The 22,144-nt window shown below is 49.6% G+C and overlaps 1 protein-coding gene across 4 annotated transcripts in view; it reads left to right on the forward strand.

Moving 5' to 3' along the window:
- The window catches only part of LOC141257430 (spermatogenesis-associated protein 7 homolog), a 418,618-nt gene that overhangs the window by 374,682 nt on the left and 21,792 nt on the right, over positions 1–22,144 (forward strand). For 3 of the 4 annotated variants that reach the window (XM_073671954.1, XM_073671953.1, XM_073671956.1), the window contains 2 exons: positions 10,897–10,974; positions 13,764–13,821. In XM_073671954.1, coding sequence (XP_073528055.1) covers positions 10,897–10,974; positions 13,764–13,821 — 136 coding nt within the window. Of the gene's footprint in view, positions 1–10,896; positions 10,975–13,763; positions 13,822–14,865; positions 14,957–22,144 lie in introns of all 4 variants that reach the window. The other variant, XM_073671955.1, reaches the window with a different exon arrangement.

Below are 22,144 nucleotides of genomic sequence, written 5' to 3' on the forward strand. Positions count from 1 at the left end.
CTTATATTCTAGGTTCTTCAAAGTAGCCACCTTTTGCTTTGATGACTGCTTTGCACACTCTTGGCATTCTCTTGATGAGCTTCAAGAGGTAGTCACCGGAAATGGTTTTCACTTCACAGGTGTGCACTGTCAGGTTTAATAAGTGGGATTTCTTGCCTTATAAATGGGGTTGGGACCATCATTTGTGTTGTGCAGAAGTCTGGTGGATACACAGCTGATAGTCCTACTGAATAGACTGTTAGAATTTGTATTATGGCAAGAAAAAAGAAGCTAAGTAAAGAAAAACGAGTGGCCATCATTACTTTAAGAAAAGAAGGTCAGTCAGTCCGAAAAATTGGGCAAACTTTGAAAGTGTCCCCAAGTGCAGTTGCAAAAACCATCAAGCGCTACAAAGAAACTCGCTCACATGAGGACCGCCCCAGGAAAGGAAGACCAAGAGTCAACTCTGCTTCTGAGGATAAGTTTATCCGAGTCACCAGCCTCAGAAATCACAGGTTAACAGCAGCTCAGATTAGAGACCAGGTCAATGCCACACAGAGTTCTAGCAGCAGACACAGCTCTACAACAACTGTTAAGAGCAGACTTTGTGCAGCAGGCCTTCATGGTAAAATAGCTGCTAGGAATCCACTGCTAAGGACAGGCAACAAGCAGAAGAGACTTGTTTGGGCTAAAGAACACAAGGAATAGACATTAGACCAGTGGAAATCTATTCTTTGGTCTGAGGAGTCCAAATTTAAGATCTTTGGTTCCAACCACCGTGTCTTTGTGTGACGCAGAAAAGGTGAACAGATGGACTCTACATGCCTGGTTCCCACCGTGAAGCATGGAGGAGGAGGTGTGATGGTGTGGGGGTGCTTTGCTGGTGACCCCTTTGGGGATTTATTCAAAATTGAAGGCATACTGAACCAGCATGGATACCACAGCATCTTGCAGCGGCATGCTATTCCATCCGGTTTGCGTTTATTTGGGCCATCATTTATTTTTCAACAGGACAATGACCCCAAACACACCTCCAGGCTGTGTAAGGGCTATTTTACCAAGAACGAGAGTGATGGGGTGCTATGCCAGATGACCTGGCCTCCACAGTCACCAGACCTGAATTCAATCGAGATGGTTTGGGGTGAGCTGGACCGCAGAGTGAAGGCAAAAGGGCCAACAAGTGCTAAGCATCTCTGGGAACTCCTTCAAGATTGTTGGAAGACCATTTCCGGTGACTACCTCTTGAAGCTCATCAAGAGAATACAAAGAGTGTGCAAAGCAGTCATCAAAGCAAAAGGTGGCTACTTTGAAGAACCTAGAATATAAGACATATTTTCAGTTGTTTCACACTTTTTTGTTAAGTATATAATTCCACATGTGTTAATTCATAGTTTTGATGCCTTCAGTGTGAATGTACAATTTTCATAGTCAAGAAAATACAGAAAAATCTTTAAATGAGAAGGTGTGTCCAAACTTTTGGTCTGTACTGTATATATGTAGCACCCTGAGGATTCGGCTGCTACAGGGGTATTGCACCTCAATCCAGAGGTGTGATATTCCACTCCCGGGTAAGGATGGAGTGTGGAACTGAGCTCGGTAGGCTGCATGCACTACATACATCCCATTTCCGAGGAACAGGCCGACGGTACTCCCACTTAGAAATGTGCAGGTACGACCGAGTCTGTTCCTGGCTGGAGTGGGAGGGGGGTGGTACATCCCAAGTAGTGTAGGGGCAGATAGGGGGAGCAGCCTGGGTAAAGATAGGAGCTCATTGGGTGCTGGTCACCTGAGCTCACACATAGAGGGTGTATATAAGGTGGGCACCAACTAAGAACAGGGTCAGTCTGTCAGAGTAAGAAGCAGAGGAGGAGCAGAGAAGCCCCAGAGAGAGAGAGAGAGGAGAAGAAAGAGAGACCTAGAGGGGGAAGAAGAAGAGAGGACTCTAAGACCCCAAATCCAATCGACGGGTGAAGAGTCGGCATCAGGGTACCGGAACCCAAGCTGGTGGGGGGCAAAAACACACCCCAGCCAGAGACCGGAGGCCGTGGGCAGCGTCTGCCACGGCCACCCACCACATCCACCACGAAGGCATACCACGTGGAGGGTCAGGGAACCCAAGGCCAAGGGTCACCCAACAGAAGGCCCGAGGGAGCTGGACCTGGGTGGATCAATAGTGGGGACGGCCAGAGAAAGGACAGAAGGAGAGCTCAGGGTCACGCTCCGGACTCGCTTGGGGGTTGGCTGGATCCAGGACCTGGTGGATGCAGCACGGCTCGGGAGGTCACTTAAAGCTGGAGTGACCGGAACATCAGCAGTGAGTAAATACCCTAAACTGCACAACCCGACTCTGTCTTCATTTTACACCTATGCTGCACCACCACAACCCCCATCCTCTGCACCTGACCCCCTGAGGCTATACCCCACCCGTTGGGGGTTATACCATCAAACGCTGCACCTACACCATCAGCCTCAGCGGACCCTGCTGCAGCGGCGGCCATAGTGACCGCATTACAACGGGTGGCGTAGTCGACAATAAAGAACTTATAACATCTGTAGGACTGCCACATACAACTGAGTTTGACACCCTGGGCACGGACCGGGTCACAGCCACTCGGAAGACTACAACTCCCATCTGATCCGGCTCCGGATATTCCCCCTAAAGAATATGGCCCAGGGGGCGCGTCAACTTTGGCGTAGTCGGCAGGATTACGTGCCCGCAACACCCGGGTACTGCGTGCCTGAAGAAAAGTGCGAGTTTACCTCAAAAAGAAGTCTCCTGCCGGTTCCGGAGGGTCCCCGCCATCGGACCCCATCACCAGTCGATTCCCGCCGGTTGTCCGCCATTAACAGCTTTTTCCCGCCATCTGCAGAGTTTCCCGCCACTGGGAGACGATTCCCGCCATTTCCAAAGGTTTCCCGCCTTGGAAGAGCGGACGCCATTATGGGCGTGCCAGAGGATGGCAAGAGGCCACCTCCCATCGTGGGCCAGGACCGAAAATGGCGCCAAAAGTGGAAACCGCCCCCACCAACAGAGACTGTGATGCTAGAGGTGTCTGTCAGCGTGAAAGAACAGCCCCTGGAGCTGACAGTCACCAAGTGGCCCCGGGACCGCCCTCGAAGGGGGAAGAGACGAAAGGAGAGAACAAAGATGGGTGCCGCCTGGAGCAGTCTAGAGCGAGCGCACCCGGAGGCAAGAAGCCTGGAGAAGAATATCGGAGGAGCTTACCCGGAGATGGCGAGAAAGCAGAGCAGCACCGGCCCGTTGGCCAGGAGCCTGCTAGAAACAGAAGAGGGAGAGCAGAGCAGCACCGGCCCGCTGGCCAGGAGCCTGCTGGAAACAACTGTAGAAGAGCAGAGCAGCACCGACCCGTTGGTCAGGAGCCTGCTGGAAACAACGACCCCACTAGGCCTAGTGGAGGTCCTAGCACAGCTCCCCCGAGACCGGGAGTGTGCGCAGACCGCTCTGGAGGGCCTCGCAAGGAGGATGGCCCGGGTGCAGCGAGAGACGTTGGCGGAGTGGAGCCGTGAGATGGCCCAGCAGACCGAGACCTGTCAGCGGAGCACGCCACCCAAGACGAGGAGACCGACCGCCTCTGAGGATGGCGCGGGAGGACTGAAGGCCGGAGACGGCGCCGAGAAGGGAGCCGAACGAGTGGAGGCAGGTAAAGGGGACGTCTATACCCCAAACCGGGAAACCGCGAACCTGCCCCAGCTCCCCGTCGCAGAGCCCGAAGTCTATCCTGCCGTGCCCGTCGCTGCAACGTCACCGCCGCAGACTAGGCCTCAAACGGGAGCCGCGACCCCTGTGACGTCACACGCCTCGACCCCGGGCGTGACCAAGTAGGAAGTACCACCAGCCTGGTCGCAAGGCCTAGTACCCCCGGGCGCCGCAATACCAACAGCGCCCCCTACCTCCGCGGAGCCCCCGGCCTGGTCGCACGGCCAAGTAGCCCAGGGCGCCGCCGTCCTTACGGTGCCCTTCACCTTCCAGATACCCCAGGCCTGGCCGCAAGGCCCGGGCAACCCGGGCGCTAACACCACCGCGCCCATAAGACCTAAAGCGCCGCATCTGGGAGAGGACCTGTACGCCCAGCATACGTGCCCGGATGGGCAGCCATTTATATGGCCACCGGAGTTCCACCATCCCCGACTCCGGAGAGAGAGACCCCTGGATGAACCCCTGATCCCGGCTCCAAAGCCCGTAAAGAGGATCTCGCCCCCGCTAGCAGAAGTGCAGTTCGAGTGGGACCCCACCGGAGAAGATCTCATGGGGTTCACTCAAGAGACTCGGGCAGCTGCAGCGGAGCGTGCTGAGTGCTGCCGCCAACAGCTCGAGGACTTTGAGAGGGAGCGGAGAGAGAGGCGGGTCCGGGAACAGCAAGCTCAAGTAAGGAGCGCGGAGCAGAAGAGCCGGGCCAGGAGAGACCCCCGTGCAGCGCATAGTCCCCGCACCACCGGGACTGTGATAAAGTTTAACATGCAGCATGGGTGGGGCTTCATCCGAGACCACCGCACCCTAGGCGACGTCTTCGTGACCAGGAGAGACGTTGAGTCCCACCTACCGGAGGGACACAGAGGTCGTGACCTTTACATCGGGGACGAGGTCACCTTCACCCGGCACAAGTGTGCCAAAGGACCCTACGCCCTCCATGTGCATCGTCTGACGGAGGAAGAGCTGCGGTGTGAGGAGGAAGAACAAGAGGACCCGGACGGGTCTGAAACTAGAGCCAAAGGTAACAATAAAGAAAGAGCAGGAGGACGCCGTCGTTAAGTACAGCGAAGCAGGAGCTGTATATAGTTGCCCGTCGGGGCACCATGAACTGAAACTGAAACTGTTACTGCTGCTAATATAGTCCCCGTTGGGACCAGCATGTGTGAACTGTTTACCCGTTTATCCCTATTCCCATTACCTGGCCGAGGACTGAGAGCGGCCACTACCCCTTTATATATAGTTGCGCTTCCTAAAGCGCCCCTACCGGTTTTATAGGAAAACCATTTTTCTAAGAGACTGTCGCACTTTTCCCGGACACACGTTGCACAGTGTCCGGAGGAGGAGCCAGAGGCGACGAGAATGTTTTTTATGAAAAGTTTTATATGATGTTTTATTATGTTTATGTTTATGCAAAAATTTGTATGTTTTTGTTGTTTTTATCTTACAGCCCGAGGACGTGCTGTGATTTACCAGGGGGGAATGTAGCACCCTGAGGATTCGGCTGCTACAGGGGTATTGCACCTCAATCCAGAGGTGTGATATTCCACTCCCGGGTAAGGATGGAGTGTGGAACTGAGCTCGGTAGGCTGCATGCACTACATACATCCCATTTCCGAGGAACAGGCCGACGGTACTCCCACTTAGAAATGTGCAGGTACGACCGAGTCTGTTCCTGGCTGGAGTGGGAGGGGGGTGGTACATCCCAAGTAGTGTAGGGGCAGATAGGGGGAGCAGCCTGGGTAAAGATAGGAGCTCATTGGGTGCTGGTCACCTGAGCTCACACGTAGAGGGTGTATATAAGGTGGGCACCAACTAAGAACAGGGTCAGTCTGTCAGAGTAAGAAGCAGAGGAGGAGCAGAGAAGCCCCAGAGAGAGAGAGAGAGGAGAAGAAAGAGAGACCCAGAGGGGGAAGAAGAAGAGAGGACTCTAAGACCCCAAATCCAATCGACGGGTGAAGAGTCGGCATCAGGGTACCGGAACCCAAGCTGGTGGGGGGCAAAAACACACCCCAGCCAGAGACCGGAGGCCGTGGGCAGCGTCTGCCACGGCCACCCACCACATCCACCACGAAGGCATACCACGTGGAGGGTCAGGGAACCCAAGGCCAAGGGTCACCCAACAGAAGGCCCGAGGGAGCTGGACCTGGGTGGATCAATAGTGGGGACGGCCAGAGAAAGGACAGAAGGAGAGCTCAGGGTCACGCTCCGGACTCGCTTGGGGGTTGGCTGGATCCAGGACCTGGTGGACGCAGCACGGCTCGGGAGGTCACTTAAAGCTGGAGTGACCGGAACATCAGCAGTGAGTAAATACCCTAAACTGCACAACCCGACTCTGTCTTCATTTTACACCTATGCTGCACCACCACAACCCCCATCCTCTGCACCTGACCCCCTGAGGCTATACCCCACCCGTTGGGGGTTATACCATCAAACGCTGCACCTACACCATCAGCCTCAGCGGACCCTGCTGCAGCGGCGGCCATAGTGACCGCATTACAACGGGTGGCGTAGTCGACAATAAAGAACTTATAACATCTGTAGGACTGCCACATACAACTGAGTTTGACACCCTGGGCACGGACCGGGTCACAGCCACTCGGAAGACTACAACTCCCATCTGATCCGGCTCCGGATATTCCCCCTAAAGAATATGGCCCAGGGGGCGCGTCAACTTTGGCGTAGTCGGCAGGATTACGTGCCCGCAACACCCGGGTACTGCGTGCCTGAAGAAAAGTGCGAGTTTACCTCAAAAAGAAGTCTCCTGCCGGTTCCGGAGGGTCCCCGCCATCGGACCCCATCACCAGTCGATTCCCGCCGGTTGTCCGCCATTAACAGCTTTTTCCCGCCATCTGCAGAGTTTCCCGCCACTGGGAGACGATTCCCGCCATTTCCAAAGGTTTCCCGCCTTGGAAGAGCGGACGCCATTATGGGCGTGCCAGAGGATGGCAAGAGGCCACCTCCCATCGTGGGCCAGGACCGAAAATGGCGCCAAAAGTGGAAACCGCCCCCACCAACAGAGACTGTGATGCTACAGGTGTCTGTCAGCGTGAAAGAACAGCCCCTGGAGCTGACAGTCACCAAGTGGCCCCGGGACCGCCCTCGAAGGGGGAGGAGACGAAAGGAGAGAACAAAGATGGGTGCCGCCTGGAGCAGTCTAGAGCGAGCGCACCCGGAGGCAAGAAGCCTGGAGAAGAATATCGGAGGAGCTTACCCGGAGATGGCGAGAAAGCAGAGCAGCACCGGCCCGTTGGCCAGGAGCCTGCTAGAAACAGAAGAGGGAGAGCAGAGCAGCACCGGCCCGCTGGCCAGGAGCCTGCTGGAAACAACTGTAGAAGAGCAGAGCAGCACCGACCCGTTGGTCAGGAGCCTGCTGGAAACAACGACCCCACTAGGCCTAGTGGAGGTCCTAGCACAGCTCCCCCGAGACCGGGAGTGTGCGCAGACCGCTCTGGAGGGCCTCGCAAGGAGGATGGCCCGGGTGCAGCGAGAGACGTTGGCGGAGTGGAGCCGTGAGATGGCCCAGCAGACCGAGACCTGTCAGCGGAGCACGCCACCCAAGACGAGGAGACCGACCGCCTCTGAGGATGGCGCGGGAGGACTGAAGGCCGGAGACGGCGCCGAGAAGGGAGCCGAACGAGTGGAGGCAGGTAAAGGGGACGTCTATACCCCAAACCGGGAAACCGCGAACCTGCCCCAGCTCCCCGTCGCAGAGCCCGAAGTCTATCCTGCCGTGCCCGTCGCTGCAACGTCACCGCCGCAGACTAGGCCTCAAACGGGAGCCGCGACCCCTGTGACGTCACACGCCTCGACCCCGGGCGTGACCAAGCAGGAAGTACCACCAGCCTGGTCGCAAGGCCTAGTACCCCCGGGCGCCGCAATACCAACAGCGCCCCCTACCTCCGCGGAGCCCCCGGCCTGGTCGCAGGGCCAAGTAGCCCAGGGCGCCGCCGTCCTTACGGTGCCCTTCACCTTCCAGATACCCCAGGCCTGGCCGCAAGGCCCGGGCAACCCGGGCGCTAACACCACCGCGCCCATAAGACCTAAAGCGCCGCATCTGGGAGAGGACCTGTACGCCCAGCATACGTGCCCGGATGGGCAGCCATTTATATGGCCACCGGAGTTCCACCATCCCCGACTCCGGAGAGAGAGACCCCTGGATGAACCCCTGATCCCGGCTCCAAAGCCCGTAAAGAGGATCTCGCCCCCGCTAGCAGAAGTGCAGTTCGAGTGGGACCCCACCGGGGAAGATCTCATGGGGTTCACTCAAGAGACTCGGGCAGCTGCAGCGGAGCGTGCTGAGTGCTGCCGCCAACAGCTCGAGGACTTTGAGAGGGAGCGGAGAGAGAGGCGGGTCCGGGAACAGCAAGCTCAAGTAAGGAGCGCGGAGCAGAAGAGCCGGGCCAGGAGAGACCCCCGTGCAGCGCATAGTCCCCGCACCACCGGGACTGTGATAAAGTTTAACATGCAGCATGGGTGGGGCTTCATCCGAGACCACCGCACCCTAGGCGACGTCTTCGTGACCAGGAGAGACGTTGAGTCCCACCTACCGGAGGGACACAGAGGTCGTGACCTTTACATCGGGGACGAGGTCACCTTCACCCGGCACAAGTGTGCCAAAGGACCCTACGCCCTCCATGTGCATCGTCTGACGGAGGAAGAGCTGCGGTGTGAGGAGGAAGAACAAGAGGACCCGGACGGGTCTGAAACTAGAGCCAAAGGTAACAATAAAGAAAGAGCAGGAGGACGCCGTCGTTAAGTACAGCGAAGCAGGAGCTGTATATAGTTGCCCGTCGGGGCACCATGAACTGAAACTGAAACTGTTACTGCTGCTAATATAGTCCCCGTTGGGACCAGCATGTGTGAACTGTTTACCCGTTTATCCCTATTCCCATTACCTGGCCGAGGACTGAGAGCGGCCACTACCCCTTTATATATAGTTGCGCTTCCTAAAGCGCCCCTACCGGTTTTATAGGAAAACCATTTTTCTAAGAGACTGTCGCACTTTTCCCGGACACACGTTGCACAGTGTCCGGAGGAGGAGCCAGAGGCGACGAGAATGTTTTTTATGAAAAGTTTTATATGATGTTTTATTATGTTTATGTTTATGCAAAAATTTGTATGTTTTTGTTGTTTTTATCTTACAGCCCGAGGACGTGCTGTGATTTACCAGGGGGGAATGTAGCACCCTGAGGATTCGGCTGCTACAGGGGTATTGCACCTCAATCCAGAGGTGTGATATTCCACTCCCGGGTAAGGATGGAGTGTGGAACTGAGCTCGGTAGGCTGCATGCACTACATACATCCCATTTCCGAGGAACAGGCCGACGGTACTCCCACTTAGAAATGTGCAGGTACGACCGAGTCTGTTCCTGGCTGGAGTGGGAGGGGGGTGGTACATCCCAAGTAGTGTAGGGGCAGATAGGGGGAGCAGCCTGGGTAAAGATAGGAGCTCATTGGGTGCTGGTCACCTGAGCTCACACATAGAGGGTGTATATAAGGTGGGCACCAACTAAGAACAGGGTCAGTCTGTCAGAGTAAGAAGCAGAGGAGGAGCAGAGAAGCCCCAGAGAGAGAGAGAGAGGAGAAGAAAGAGAGACCCAGAGGGGGAAGAAGAAGAGAGGACTCTAAGACCCCAAATCCAATCGACGGGTGAAGAGTCGGCATCAGGGTACCGGAACCCAAGCTGGTGGGGGGCAAAAACACACCCCAGCCAGAGACCGGAGGCCGTGGGCAGCGTCTGCCACGGCCACCCACCACATCCACCACGAAGGCATACCACGTGGAGGGTCAGGGAACCCAAGGCCAAGGGTCACCCAACAGAAGGCCCGAGGGAGCTGGACCTGGGTGGATCAATAGTGGGGACGGCCAGAGAAAGGACAGAAGGAGAGCTCAGGGTCACGCTCCGGACTCGCTTGGGGGTTGGCTGGATCCAGGACCTGGTGGACGCAGCACGGCTCGGGAGGTCACTTAAAGCTGGAGTGACCGGAACATCAGCAGTGAGTAAATACCCTAAACTGCACAACCCGACTCTGTCTTCATTTTACACCTATGCTGCACCACCACAACCCCCATCCTCTGCACCTGACCCCCTGAGGCTATACCCCACCCGTTGGGGGTTATACCATCAAACGCTGCACCTACACCATCAGCCTCAGCGGACCCTGCTGCAGCGGCGGCCATAGTGACCGCATTACAACGGGTGGCGTAGTCGACAATAAAGAACTTATAACATCTGTAGGACTGCCACATACAACTGAGTTTGACACCCTGGGCACGGACCGGGTCACAGCCACTCGGAAGACTACAACTCCCATCTGATCCGGCTCCGGATATTCCCCCTAAAGAATATGGCCCAGGGGGCGCGTCATATATATATATCTCATCCTGGCCCCATCCTGGTATATATGTTCCCTTTGCTGGGCCCTATCCTGGTATATATGTTCCTTTTGCTGGGCCCTATCCTGGTATATATATCCCCCATCCTGGTATATGTCCCCCGCTCTGCCACTGTTCTTTAATGTATAGAAAAAAAATAAACCATTGTAGTCACCTTCCCTCCATTCCCCTGCCACGCGGCGGCGGCGTCTTCTGAAGCCGGCAGCTGACTTCAGCATGCAAGCGATGGCAGTGCATGACGTCATTGCTATGGGTCCCCGGTCACGTGCATGCCACTGTCAGCTACTGGCTTCTGATTGCCCAGCAGTGTGTATTGCTGTGCACGGTCTCTGCACCACAATACACGCCACAATACAATACACTTTAGCTGAATGAACGTCGTTACCTCACTGGCTGCTATGTCAGAAAAGATAAAACCTTGCTTAAGATAGAAATTGGAGCCAAGCGTCCCACTGATTATCTACTGTCCTCCATATATCATTTATTTCTTGCTTTCGTATCTACATCTGTAGATCATGAAAATAATAAGTGGTTTGTTCCCTTTCTCACCCATAAACAATGCTAAGCACCGTAAAAATATATATAAAAAAACAAAAGTTCTGGCTCTTGGAAGAAGTATGAAAAATTGAAAGCAAAAAGACAAAAAATGTCTGCAGTGGGAAGGGGTTAACCAGACAATACCCCGATGTGGGTCAGCTAACGTCATCGCTACGTTTAATGGTGGCAACTAAGCAGGTGATGACATAGGACAGGTTTGTGCACTGGGGTTTGTCAATTCCTCCATTGTAGTGAGACTTTTCTATTTACAGGGAAGAAGACTTAAAATATCTCCGTTTTCTTGAAGAAATCACCAATGATATAATATTAAGAAGCTGCAGATCTGATAGGTGAGAATAACACCCTCCAGTCTTTTTCTATGTATCTGTAAAATGTCTTTGCCTTCACTTTTATTGTGCTAGTAGCTTTAATTATCTTTGAAAATATCATAATATTTTTGGTGGTGGTTCAAGAGCTGATCCCATCTAAGGCTATGTTCACACATTGCGTTTTTTCAGCGTTTTTTTTTTCTGCAGTAAAACCTGATCTCTTGGCAGGAAAGAAGCTGCATCAAAAACGCATGTTTTTCAGGATCATAAAGTTCAGCTTTGCTTCAACCACAGAAGCATAAACACAGGTCACCAATGTAACACATACTGTATGTGAAACCATATTAACCAGAATTTCAAATATAACGGTGAATTGTTCAGGAATAGTTTACCTAAGACACTGGCAGTGCATTGAGTTTGTATGACACTATTTACTTTCACACTATGGTCTGCCATTCAGTTGCACAGGCATTGTTCAATTTCACACCTTCCTGGGCCACAGGTATTGTTCAATCGCACACGTAGCTCAGAAAATGTTTACACAGTACACATCACTAATTTAATTAAACTCTCCTAATACAAACTGCCATCTCAGTAACCAAGACAAGATGGTAAAATCACAAAAATAAATGAGTTTCACATACTGTTGTACTTGCTTGTTTTCACTAAAAACGCGGGGAAGTGTGAAATTGAACAATGCCTATGCAACTGAATGGCAGACCATAGTGTGAAAGTAAATAGTGTTCTACAAACTCAATGCACTGCCAGTGTCTTAGGTATTCCTGAACTATTCACCTCCCCCACTGTTACATTTCAAATTCTGGTTAATATGGTTTCACATATGTCTTGCATTGGTGACCTGTGTTCATGCTTCTGTGGTAGAAGCATAGATGAACTTTGGGATCCTGAAAAAAAATGCACCAAAACCTGCGTTTTTGATGCAGCTTCTTTCCTGCCAAGAGATCAGGTTTTGCTGCAGAACAAAAAGTGTGAACATAGCCTAATCAAGAGGCTGCAGTTGTGCAGTGTATACTTTGTGCTTCTGTTGGCCTTACTCCATGAAAGTCATGCTTATACAGTGGGGGAAAAAAGTATTTAGTCAGCCACCAATTGTGCAAGTTCTCCCACTTAAAAGGATGAGAGAGACTTGTAATTGACATCATAGGTCGACCTCAACTATGAGAGACAAAATGAGAAAACAAATCCTGAAAATCACATTGTCTGATTTGGAAAGAAATTGTTTTCAAATTTTGGTGGAAAATAAGTATTTGGTCAGTTACAAACAAGCAAGATTTCTGTCTCTCACAGACCTGTAACTTCTTCTTTAAGAGGCTCCTCTGTCCTCCACTCATTACCTGTAGTACTGGCACCTGTCTGAACTTGTTATCAGTATAAAAGACACCTGTCCCCAACCTCAAACAGTCACACTCCAAACTCCACTATGGTGAAGACCAAAGAGCTGTCTAAGGACACCAGAAACAAAATTGTAGCTCTGCACCAGTCTGGGAAGACTGAATCTGCTATAGGCAAGCAGCTTGGTGTGAAGAAATCAACTGTGGGAGCCATAAGTAGAAAATGGAAGACATACAAGACCACTGATAATCTCCCTCGATCTGGGGCTCCACACAAGATCTCACCCTGTGGGGTCAAAATGATCTCAAGAACGGTGAGCAAAATCAAAGAACCACACGGGGAACCTAGTGAATGATCTGCAGAGAGGTGGGACCAACGTTACACAGGCTACCATCAGTGACACACTACGCCGCCAGGGACTCAGATCCTGCAGTGCCAGACGTGTCCCCCTGCTTAAGCCATTACATGTCTGGGCCCATCTGAAGTTTACAAGAGAGCATTTGGATGATCCAAAAGAGTATTGAGAGAATGTCATATGGTCAGATGAAACCAAAGTAGAACTGTTTGGTAGAAACACAACTCGTCGTGTTTGGAGGAGAGAGAATGCTGAGTTGCATCCAAAGAACACCATACCTACTATGAAGCATGGGGGTGGCAACATCATGCTTTGGGACTGTTTCTCTGCCAAGCGACCAGGGCGACTGATCCATGTACATGAAAGAATGAATGGGGCCATGTATCGTGAGATTTTGAGTGCAAACCTCCTTCCATCAGCAAGGGTATTGAAGATGAAACATGGCTGGGTCTTTCAGCATGATAATGATCCCAAGCACACTACCAGGGCAACGAAGGTGTGGCTTCGTAAGAAGCATTTCAAGGTCCTGGAGTGGCCTAGCCAGTCTCCAGATCTAAACCCTGTAGAAAACCTTTGGAGGGAGTTGAAAGTCCGTGTTGCCCAGCGACAGCCCCAAAACATCACTGCTCTAGAGGAGATCTGCATGGAGGAATGGGCCAACATACCAGCAACAGTGTGTGCCAACCTTGTGAAGACTTACAGAAAACGTTTGACCTCTGTCATTGACAACAAAGGATTTATAACAAAGTATTGAGAAGAACTTTTGTAATTGACCAAATACTTATTTTCCACCAAAATTTGAAAACCATTTCTTTTCATATCGGACAATGTGATTTTCAGGATTTGTTTTCTCATTTTGTCTCTCATAGTTGAGGTCGACCTATGATGTCAATTACAGGCCTCTCTCATCTTTTTAAGTGGGAGAACTTGCACAATTGGTGGCTGACTATATACTTTTTTTCCCCACTGTAGATTCTTCAGGTGTTTTGTCCCTCTCCTCCATGCTTAACACTGAAACTCTGCTGTATCTGATTACTAAGGACAATCTTCTCTGGGTGTCTTAAGGAAATACCAAATATAAATAATCTTATTCCATCTTCAGTGCCATGGAGCTTGTGTTTCAAGATCACCTTCACCGAAAGCAACCAGACATTGACGAGGTAAGAAATCATATTTTTTAGATTTCTTTGTGATGTTGTTGTTGTGCTAAATCAATGGCAACGACAGGATTTAGTTTTTGGTCTAGGAGAAATGTTTAAGAGAATCTGTCAGCAGGAATTCACCCCAAAACTATTTTTATGTGCATGTAGATCTTTCAGAGACAAGACCTGCAATACCTTTACATGGCCGGTCAGTCCCTCCGTTACTGGGAAATCAGCGTTTCAAGTGATATGCAAATGAGGCTGAAGAGCTATTGTAGATCTGAAGCCTCTGCCACTCCAGCTCTATTCCCCGCCCAGTGCCGCCTCCTCACAGGAAGCTGATTCTGGTCTTCTGTTTAACTTGTGTCTAATGAATTGTCTATGTACATGAGAAATGGTGCGGAGACTCATATTATGGAGGGCGGATTGTCTCTGCGACTGTCCCTAGCAGAGGAGGCTGTGCCCACCGCTTAAAGGAAGACAAGCTGTCTCCTATGGAAACAGAGAGTTGTAGTCCCTCAAAAAAGTAGTAAGTGCATATGCTGCCTGAAGTAGTAGTAACAATCAGAGTTCAGGTGAATAGATTTGGGGCTCATTCACTCTACTTACGAGAAAAACGGAACAATTATTCTGATCAGAGTTGGATCAGAGTGTGGTCCGAGTGTCACCTGATTTTATCGTATGTGGAGAAATTTAAAAAAAAAGCTTCTCCACCTTCTCCTTTCTGACAGTCCATGAAAATTGGACTGCACTCAGATGTCATCCGAGTGCAGTCCGTCTTTTTTTTTCTCACGTACCCATTGACTTGCATTGCCAATTTTGATCCAACTCTTTGATCAAAATCGGACGTGTCAAAATTTTTCTGTGGATCTCTCGGTCCGAGGAAAAAATTGGACATGTACAGTGTCGGACTGGGGTGCCAAGGGCCCACCAGTAACCAACTCCAGGGCCCCACTTTTCAGCTACATGCAAATGTGACATTATCCACAGTCACAAATTTATAGAACAATGAACTGGGTAGATTGGTTTAATAAATTAATAAGATGCCGCCTTTGTCTGTAGATAATGATTCAAGTATATTGTGTCAAGTACTGCTCAGATTCTCCTGTGGGCCAGTCCAAGCCTGTGTGCACAGCCCTATAGAATATCATAGGTAAGTGCGATCTGTGAAAACCACGAATAGCACTCAAACGTGTGAATGAGCTCTTATACAGAAGAACCTGATAGCCAGGGGGCCAATAACAGATGAGAGCATCAAAGTGGCTTGGAGGGAACAGTCCAGTGGGGTGATGGGGTGACGGTCCACTGTGAGGACGAGAGCCTGGATTTAAGCTCAAGTGGTGCGGGGAGCCATAGTGACTACCAGCGTGAGTCTCACTGAGAAGCCAGAAAATTGGGCTAAAGACAGACAGGGGGCCAGAGTGAAGGATTGTGTCAGGACTCGAACCCAGCAGCTTTTGTGCACTAGGTGGCAGCTCTTCCCTCTAAGCTATTCAGCTCTCTGGACATTTCCTTGCTAACCCAGATACTAGTACCTGTGTTGTTTCTGATTGCCTCCACTCTGAGTTCCTGAATCCCTCTACACTGTGTGACAAAGTCACTGGCAAAGTACTGGAGGGGAGATATGTAGCATTGAGATTAATAGCTGCAGTAATTATACATAGGAAAAAGGTTCCAGCACATGAGTGGGTTAATCAGCCATCTTAGTGCTAGGGTGATTAACCCCTTAAGCCCCGAGGGTGGTTTGCACGTTAATGACCAGGCCAATTTTTACAATTCTGACCACTGTCACTTTATGAGGTAATTACTCTGGAACGCTTCAACAGATCCCCCTGATTCTGAGACTGTTTTTTCGTGACATATTGTACTTCATGATTGTGGTAAAATTTCTTCGATATCACTTGCGTTTATTTGTGAAAAAAACGGAAATTTGGCGAAAATTTTGAAAATTTTGCAATTTTCAAAATTTGAATTTTTATGCACTTAAATCAGAGAGATATGTCACACAAAAGAGTTAATAAATAACATTTCCCACATGTCTACTTTACATCAGCACAATTTTGGAACCAAAATTTTTTTTTGTTAGGGAGCTATAAGGGTTAAAAGTTGACAAGTGATTTCTCATTTTTCCAACAAAATTTACAAAACCATTTTTTTAGGGACCACATCACATTTGAAGTCACTTTGAGAGGTCTTTATGACAGAAAATACCCAAAAGTGACACCATTCTAAAAACTGCACCCCTCAAGGTGCTCAAAACCACATTCAAGAACTTTATTAACCCTTCAGGTGCTTCACAGGAATTTTTTGAATGTGGAAGAAAAAAATGAAAATTTAACTTTTTTCACAAAAATGTTACTTTAGACCTAATTTTTTTTATTTTCACAGGGGTAACAAGAAAAAATGGACCCCAAAATTTGTTGTTCAATTTCCCCTGGGCACGCAGATATCCAATATTTGGGGAAAAAACACTGTTTGGGCGCACGGCAGGGCTTGGAAGGGAAGGAGCGCCATTTGACTTTTTGATTGTAAAATTTGCTTGAATAATTAGCGGACGCCATGTTGTGTTTGGAGAGCCCCTGTGTGCCCAAACATTGGAGCTCCCCCACAATTGACCCCATTTTGGAAACTAGACCCCCCAAGGCACCTATCTAGATGCATAGTGAGCACTTGGAACCCCCAGGTGCTTCACAAATTGATTCGTAAAAATAAAAAAGTGTTTTTTTTTTTCACTTTTTCATTTTTACGAATCAATTTGTGAAGCACCTGGGGATTCCAAGTGCTCGCTATGCATCTAGATAGGTGCCTAGGGGGGTCTAGTTTCCAAAATGGGGTCACTTGTGGGGGAGCTCCAATGTTTGGGCACACAGGGACTCTCCAAATGCAACATGGTATCCGCTAACAAATTGAATGGAAAATCGGCTCAAATTGTTAGCGGACACCATGTTGCGTTTGGAGAGCCCCTGTGTGCCCAAACATTGGAGCTCCCCCACAAGTGACCCCATTTTGGAAACTAGACCCCCCCAAGGCACTTATCTAGATGCATAGTGAGCACTTGGAACCCCCAGGTGCTTCACAAATTGATTCGTAAAAATGAAAAAGTGAAAAAAAAAAACTTTTTCATTTTTATGAATCAATTTGTGAAGCACCTGGGGGTTCCAAGTGCTCACTATGCATCTAGATAGGTGCCTTGGGGGGTCTAGTTTCCAAAATGGGGTCACTTGTGGGGGAGCTCCAATGTTTGGGCACACAGGGACTCTCCAAATGCAACATGATATCCGCTAACAAATTGTCGGCTCACATTGTTAGCGGACACCATGTTGCGTTTGGAGAGCCCCTGTGTGCCCAAACTTTGGAGCTCCCCCACAAGTGACCCCATTTTGGAAACTAGACCCCCAAAGCACCTATCTAGATGCATAGTGAGCACTTGGAACCCCCAGGTGCTTCACAAATTGATTCGTAAAAATGAAAAAGTGAAAAAAAAAACACTTTTTCATTTTTATGAATCTATTTGTGAAGCACCTGGGGTTCCAAGTGCTCACTATGCATCTAGATAGGTGCCTTGGGGGGTCTAGTTTCCAAAATGGGGTCACTTGTGGGGGAGCTCCAATGTTTGGACACACAGGGACTCTTCAAATGCAACATGGTGTCCGCTAACAAATTGTCGGCTCAAATTGTTAGCGGACACCATGTTGCGTTTGGAGAGCCCCTGTGTGCCCAAACATTGGAGCTCCCCCACAAGTGACCCCATTTTGGAAACTAGACCCCCCAAGGCACCTATCTAGATGCATAGTGAGCACTTGGAACCCCCAGGTGCTTCACAAATTGATTCGTAAAAATGAAAAAGTGAAAAAAAAACACTTTTTCATTTTTATGAATCTATTTGTGAAGCACCTGGGGTTCCAAGTGCTCACTATGCATCTAGATAGGTGCCTTGGGGGGTTTAGTTTCCAAAATGGGGTCACTTGTGGGGGAGCTCCAATGTTTGGGCACGCAGGGGCTCTCCAAACGCAACATGGCGTCCGCTAACAATTTGAGACGATTTTCCATTCAATTTGTTAGCGGACACCATGTCGCGTTTGGAGAGCCCGTGATGTGCCTAAACAGTGGAGCTCCCCCACAAGTGACCCCATTTTGGAAACTATACCCCCCAAGGATTTTATTAAGGTGTATAGTGAACATTTTGAACCCAGAGGTACGACACAGAATTTGTTTACATTAGGTCATCATATTGAATAAGTTGTCATTAGTCTTGAGCGCAAGTGCTCGCTACTTGAGTTTGCATCGGGTACTCAGGTATGCACCATGTACAGCGTGTGCTCGAGTGACATGCTCGAGTCCCTGCTCCGCATGTTTCACGGTTATTAGACACCCAAAAAAAAACATGCGGGGATCGCTCGTGCATGGCAGGCAATCCCCGTAAAGTTTTTTTGGCCGCGAAGCATATGGGGCAGAGACTCGAGCATGTCACTCAAATACCCACGATACTCAATGCATACCAGAGCTCCCGATGCAAACTCAAGTAGCGAGCACTTGCGCTCAACACTAGTCGCCATATCGTCATCTTTTTTTCTTACTTTTGAAAAAAATCCCAACCCCATCACAACCCCAGCCCTAAACCTAGCACAACCCTAACCCTAGCACAACCCTAACCCTAGCACAACCCTAGCCCCAAACCCAGCCCTAACCCTAGCCCAATCCTAACCCAAGAGTTTATTTTTGACCCCGTTCCTTGTGCGGTATAAGTGATTAGACGACTTTATTCTTCGGGTCGGTGTGATTACAGCAATACCAGAATCATATGGGGTTTTTATGACTGACAGCTGTCACTCACTAAAAGACGCATTTTTTGTAAAATCTAGTTTTTGCATCGCCATATTTTGAGAGCTATAATTTTTCCAGATTTTGGCATACAGTCATGTGACGGCTCGTTTTTTGCGGGATGACTTGACGTTGTTATTGGTGCCATTTTCAGGCACGTGACATTTTTTGATCGCTTTCTATTCCGATTTTTGGGAGGCAGAATAAACAAAAAACAACAATTCAGGAATTGTTTTTTTTGTTTTTTTTTATTCTGTTCCGCGTGTGGTAAAATTGATAAGGCAGCTTTATTCTTCGGGTCAGTATGTTTACAGCGGTACCACATTTATATTGTTTTTCTATGTTTTGCACTTTTACATAATCAAAGCAATTTTATAGAAAAAAATATTTTTTAGCATCGCTTTATTCTGAGAGCTATATCTTTTTTATTTTTTGGATGATGGAGCTGTATGGTGGCTTATTTTTTGCGGGACGAGATGACATTTTCAGTGGTACTATTTTTATTTATATTTGTCTTTTTGATCGCGTGTTATTCCATTTTTTGTTTGGCGGTATGGTGATAAAGCATTGTTTTTTGCTTCGTTTTTTTTTTTTTTTTTTTTTACCGTGTTCACTGAAGGGGTTAACTAGTGGGACAGTTTTATAGATCAGGTTGTTCCGGACGCGGCGATACCAAATATGTCTACTTTTATTGTTTTTTTTTTTTTTTTTTTTATAATAATATTTATTGATGGGTACATTATATTTTTATTTTTGGTGGATTATTTTTTTTATTTTTTTTTTAGATTTTTGCAATTTTTTTTTTTTTTTTTTCACTTTCTGGAAGCTTATATAGTTTATTACTTTGTCCCACTCTGGGACTTTCACTTTTTTTTCTCTGATTGCCTGCATGGCACAGGAATGCAGCACCATCCCTGTGCCATGCAGGCTGTCAGCGCCGGACAGGGAGAAGATTGTTTGGAGATGCACTGCGCATGTCCAAACAATCTTCCTGCTGTCTGGTGACCCGGATGTTGTCATGACGACATCGGGTCGTCATGGCAACACCCGGGAAGCCTTTGCAGACTGCGCTGGAAGCCGGAAGAGGAGGTGAGTATCTGCGATCACCTCCCCTTGCCCCCGCAATGCTGCGATCGACTTCGATCGCAGCATCGCGGGGGTTAATGTGCTGAGAGCGGTGCAGGACCGCTCCCTGCACATAGTATCGGGTGTCAGCTGTGACAATCAGCTGACACCCGGCGGCGATCGCGCCCGCACAGCCTGTGTGCGCGCGCGATCGCCATGACGTACTAATACGGGTCTGGCTCTTAAGTCCCAGGGCACAGATGCGTATTAGTGCGTCAGATGTTATTAAGGGGTTAAACACCTGTAGAAAGGGAGGAACTCAGAGGATAAAATCACACCTTTTCAGAGCATTTGGTGGGGAGGGCCTCGAGGCACAAGCTCTGGAACTGTGGTGTTCATATTAAGGAAAGCTAAACCTTGGATTGTTTTTGTTCCTGAAGCGAGCGGTTACCCGTAGCAACAAGGACTGTGCCATATGTTATGTTTTGTTTTCTTGTTAGGCCAGGAAGGCCTTGTTTGTTTTGCTAACATTGTTGTAGTTTATGCAGTGCTCTCAATAAACTCAGCACAAGATTTAAAGAGACAGTGTTCCTGTGTACCTCTGTGGGCAATCAAGTGAGTCGATCTGACACAGTTGGTGTTAGAAATGCGGGCAAGATCCCCAGGAAGCAAGTGTGACGTCTGTGGAAAGAAGGCATGTCCTGGGTGAAGGCAGCGGTGAGCATGGAACAGCGGTCAGACAAAATGGAGGAGCTGATCAAGCACCTGTTCCAAAGCCAACAGGAACAGCTACAGCAGCAGCTCAAACAGCAACAACTGCAGAAGCATCAGGAGCAGCTGCAGCAGCAACAGCTGGCACAACAGGGGACAAGTAAGCTGTTTATGCAACAGTTGCAGCAACAGCAGCAGCAACGGCACCAGCAGCGACTCCAAGAGTACCAGCAACAGATTTGACAACAGCAGCAGCAGATTGATTTACTCACAGGGGCGGTTCGTGGCACAACAGCGGCTCCGATTCCATTGTCAGCTGATGATTTCTCTGTCCGGAAGGCGGTGAGGAGAGCCTTGCAGAAAATGACCCCTGGTGATGACATAGAGGCCTTTTTAACTGTTTTTGAAAGGGTCGCCGATAGAGAGAAACTCCCGCCAGAGCAGTGGGTGGAAGTCCTGGCGCCATACTTAACGGGGGGACCACAAAATGCCTACTATGATTTGGCTTTACAGGACGCCAAAGAATATGAAAAATTGAAAACAGAAATTTTGGCATGCTTGGGGGTGACAATGTGTCAGGGCACAGTGGGTCCAACGCTGAGCAAATCACTGTGACAAACCCCCTCACTCCCTAATGTTTGATCTGCTGCACCTCATCCAAAAGTGGTTACAGCCGGAGTACTCTACCCCAGCACAGATGGTGAAGCGAGTTGTAATGGACCGGTTCGTTCACTCCGTTTTGGGCCCGATGCAGACTTGGTTTGCCCAGGGAGATCCCCAGAATGCCAATAACTGGTCGAAAGTTATCAGGGGGTTGACGGGTCCGTGGGTAGGCATCCCATTCCATACTGGGGGCCGGAGGTTAAAAAGTCGTTTGGCCGTCCAAAGTCCAAGAGGTCATGCCAAGGCCCTCATCAGGGGATGTAATTTGCTGGAGATGTCACGGTCCAGGTCATATAGCTGCCCATTGTCCCCTGACCACCAAGCAAATGGACTGTAGCATGGGACGCCGGTGTTCGTTCTACTCATATCCAGCTTGCAGTGTGGACTGTCCACCCGGCAATGGACCCCAAACTTGTCCTGTCAAAGTGAATGGTCTGAAAATGACTGGACTACTAGATTCAGGGAGTTTGGTGACCCTGGTGAGTGACACGCTCTCTCTCCAATTGATCCCTGGGAAGAAGGTTGGCGTCTGCTGCGTCCGGGGATGCTAAAAAATATCCTGTGGCCAGAGTGGTCATTGAGACTGCCCGAGGTACTGAGTCACATGAGGTCGGCGTGGTCCCGGATTTGTTCCACTCAATCATCATAGACCGGGACTTTGTGTTGTTTTGGGACTTGTGGGGGAGGGGCAGAGACCTGGGTTGGCCCTAAAAAAAAGCCTCACCAACCCCAGAGTCTGATGAGTTTCCCTTCTGTGTAATGGGAAAAGAGGAGAAAGTAGTATTCCCTGAGGCAGACATTCTTGAGATAGGGGTGACCAGAGAAAATTTGGGGTTCACCCAACGTAGAGACCTTTTGCTAAAAGAAGCATTCAATACGGTAACAGTTATAAATGGCATAGCACAGGAGTCGGGGGCTGACACCAGGTTTCCCTATTTTATGTTGAGTGGGGACTTATTGTACAGAGTTAATAAAGTGAGGGAGGAGATAGTGGAGCAGTTGTTGGTACTAGAACCCTATAAACAAGGGGAGTTGGATAGAGTCCATTCACATGTCTTAGGTGACCATCTGGGGGTGGACA

Source organism: Phyllobates terribilis, unplaced genomic scaffold (genome assembly GCF_046119375.1).
Source record: "Phyllobates terribilis strain yellow unplaced genomic scaffold, ASM4611937v1 Scaffold_3__8_contigs__length_932513732, whole genome shotgun sequence".
Classification (NCBI taxonomy): Eukaryota; Metazoa; Chordata; class Amphibia; order Anura; family Dendrobatidae; genus Phyllobates; species Phyllobates terribilis.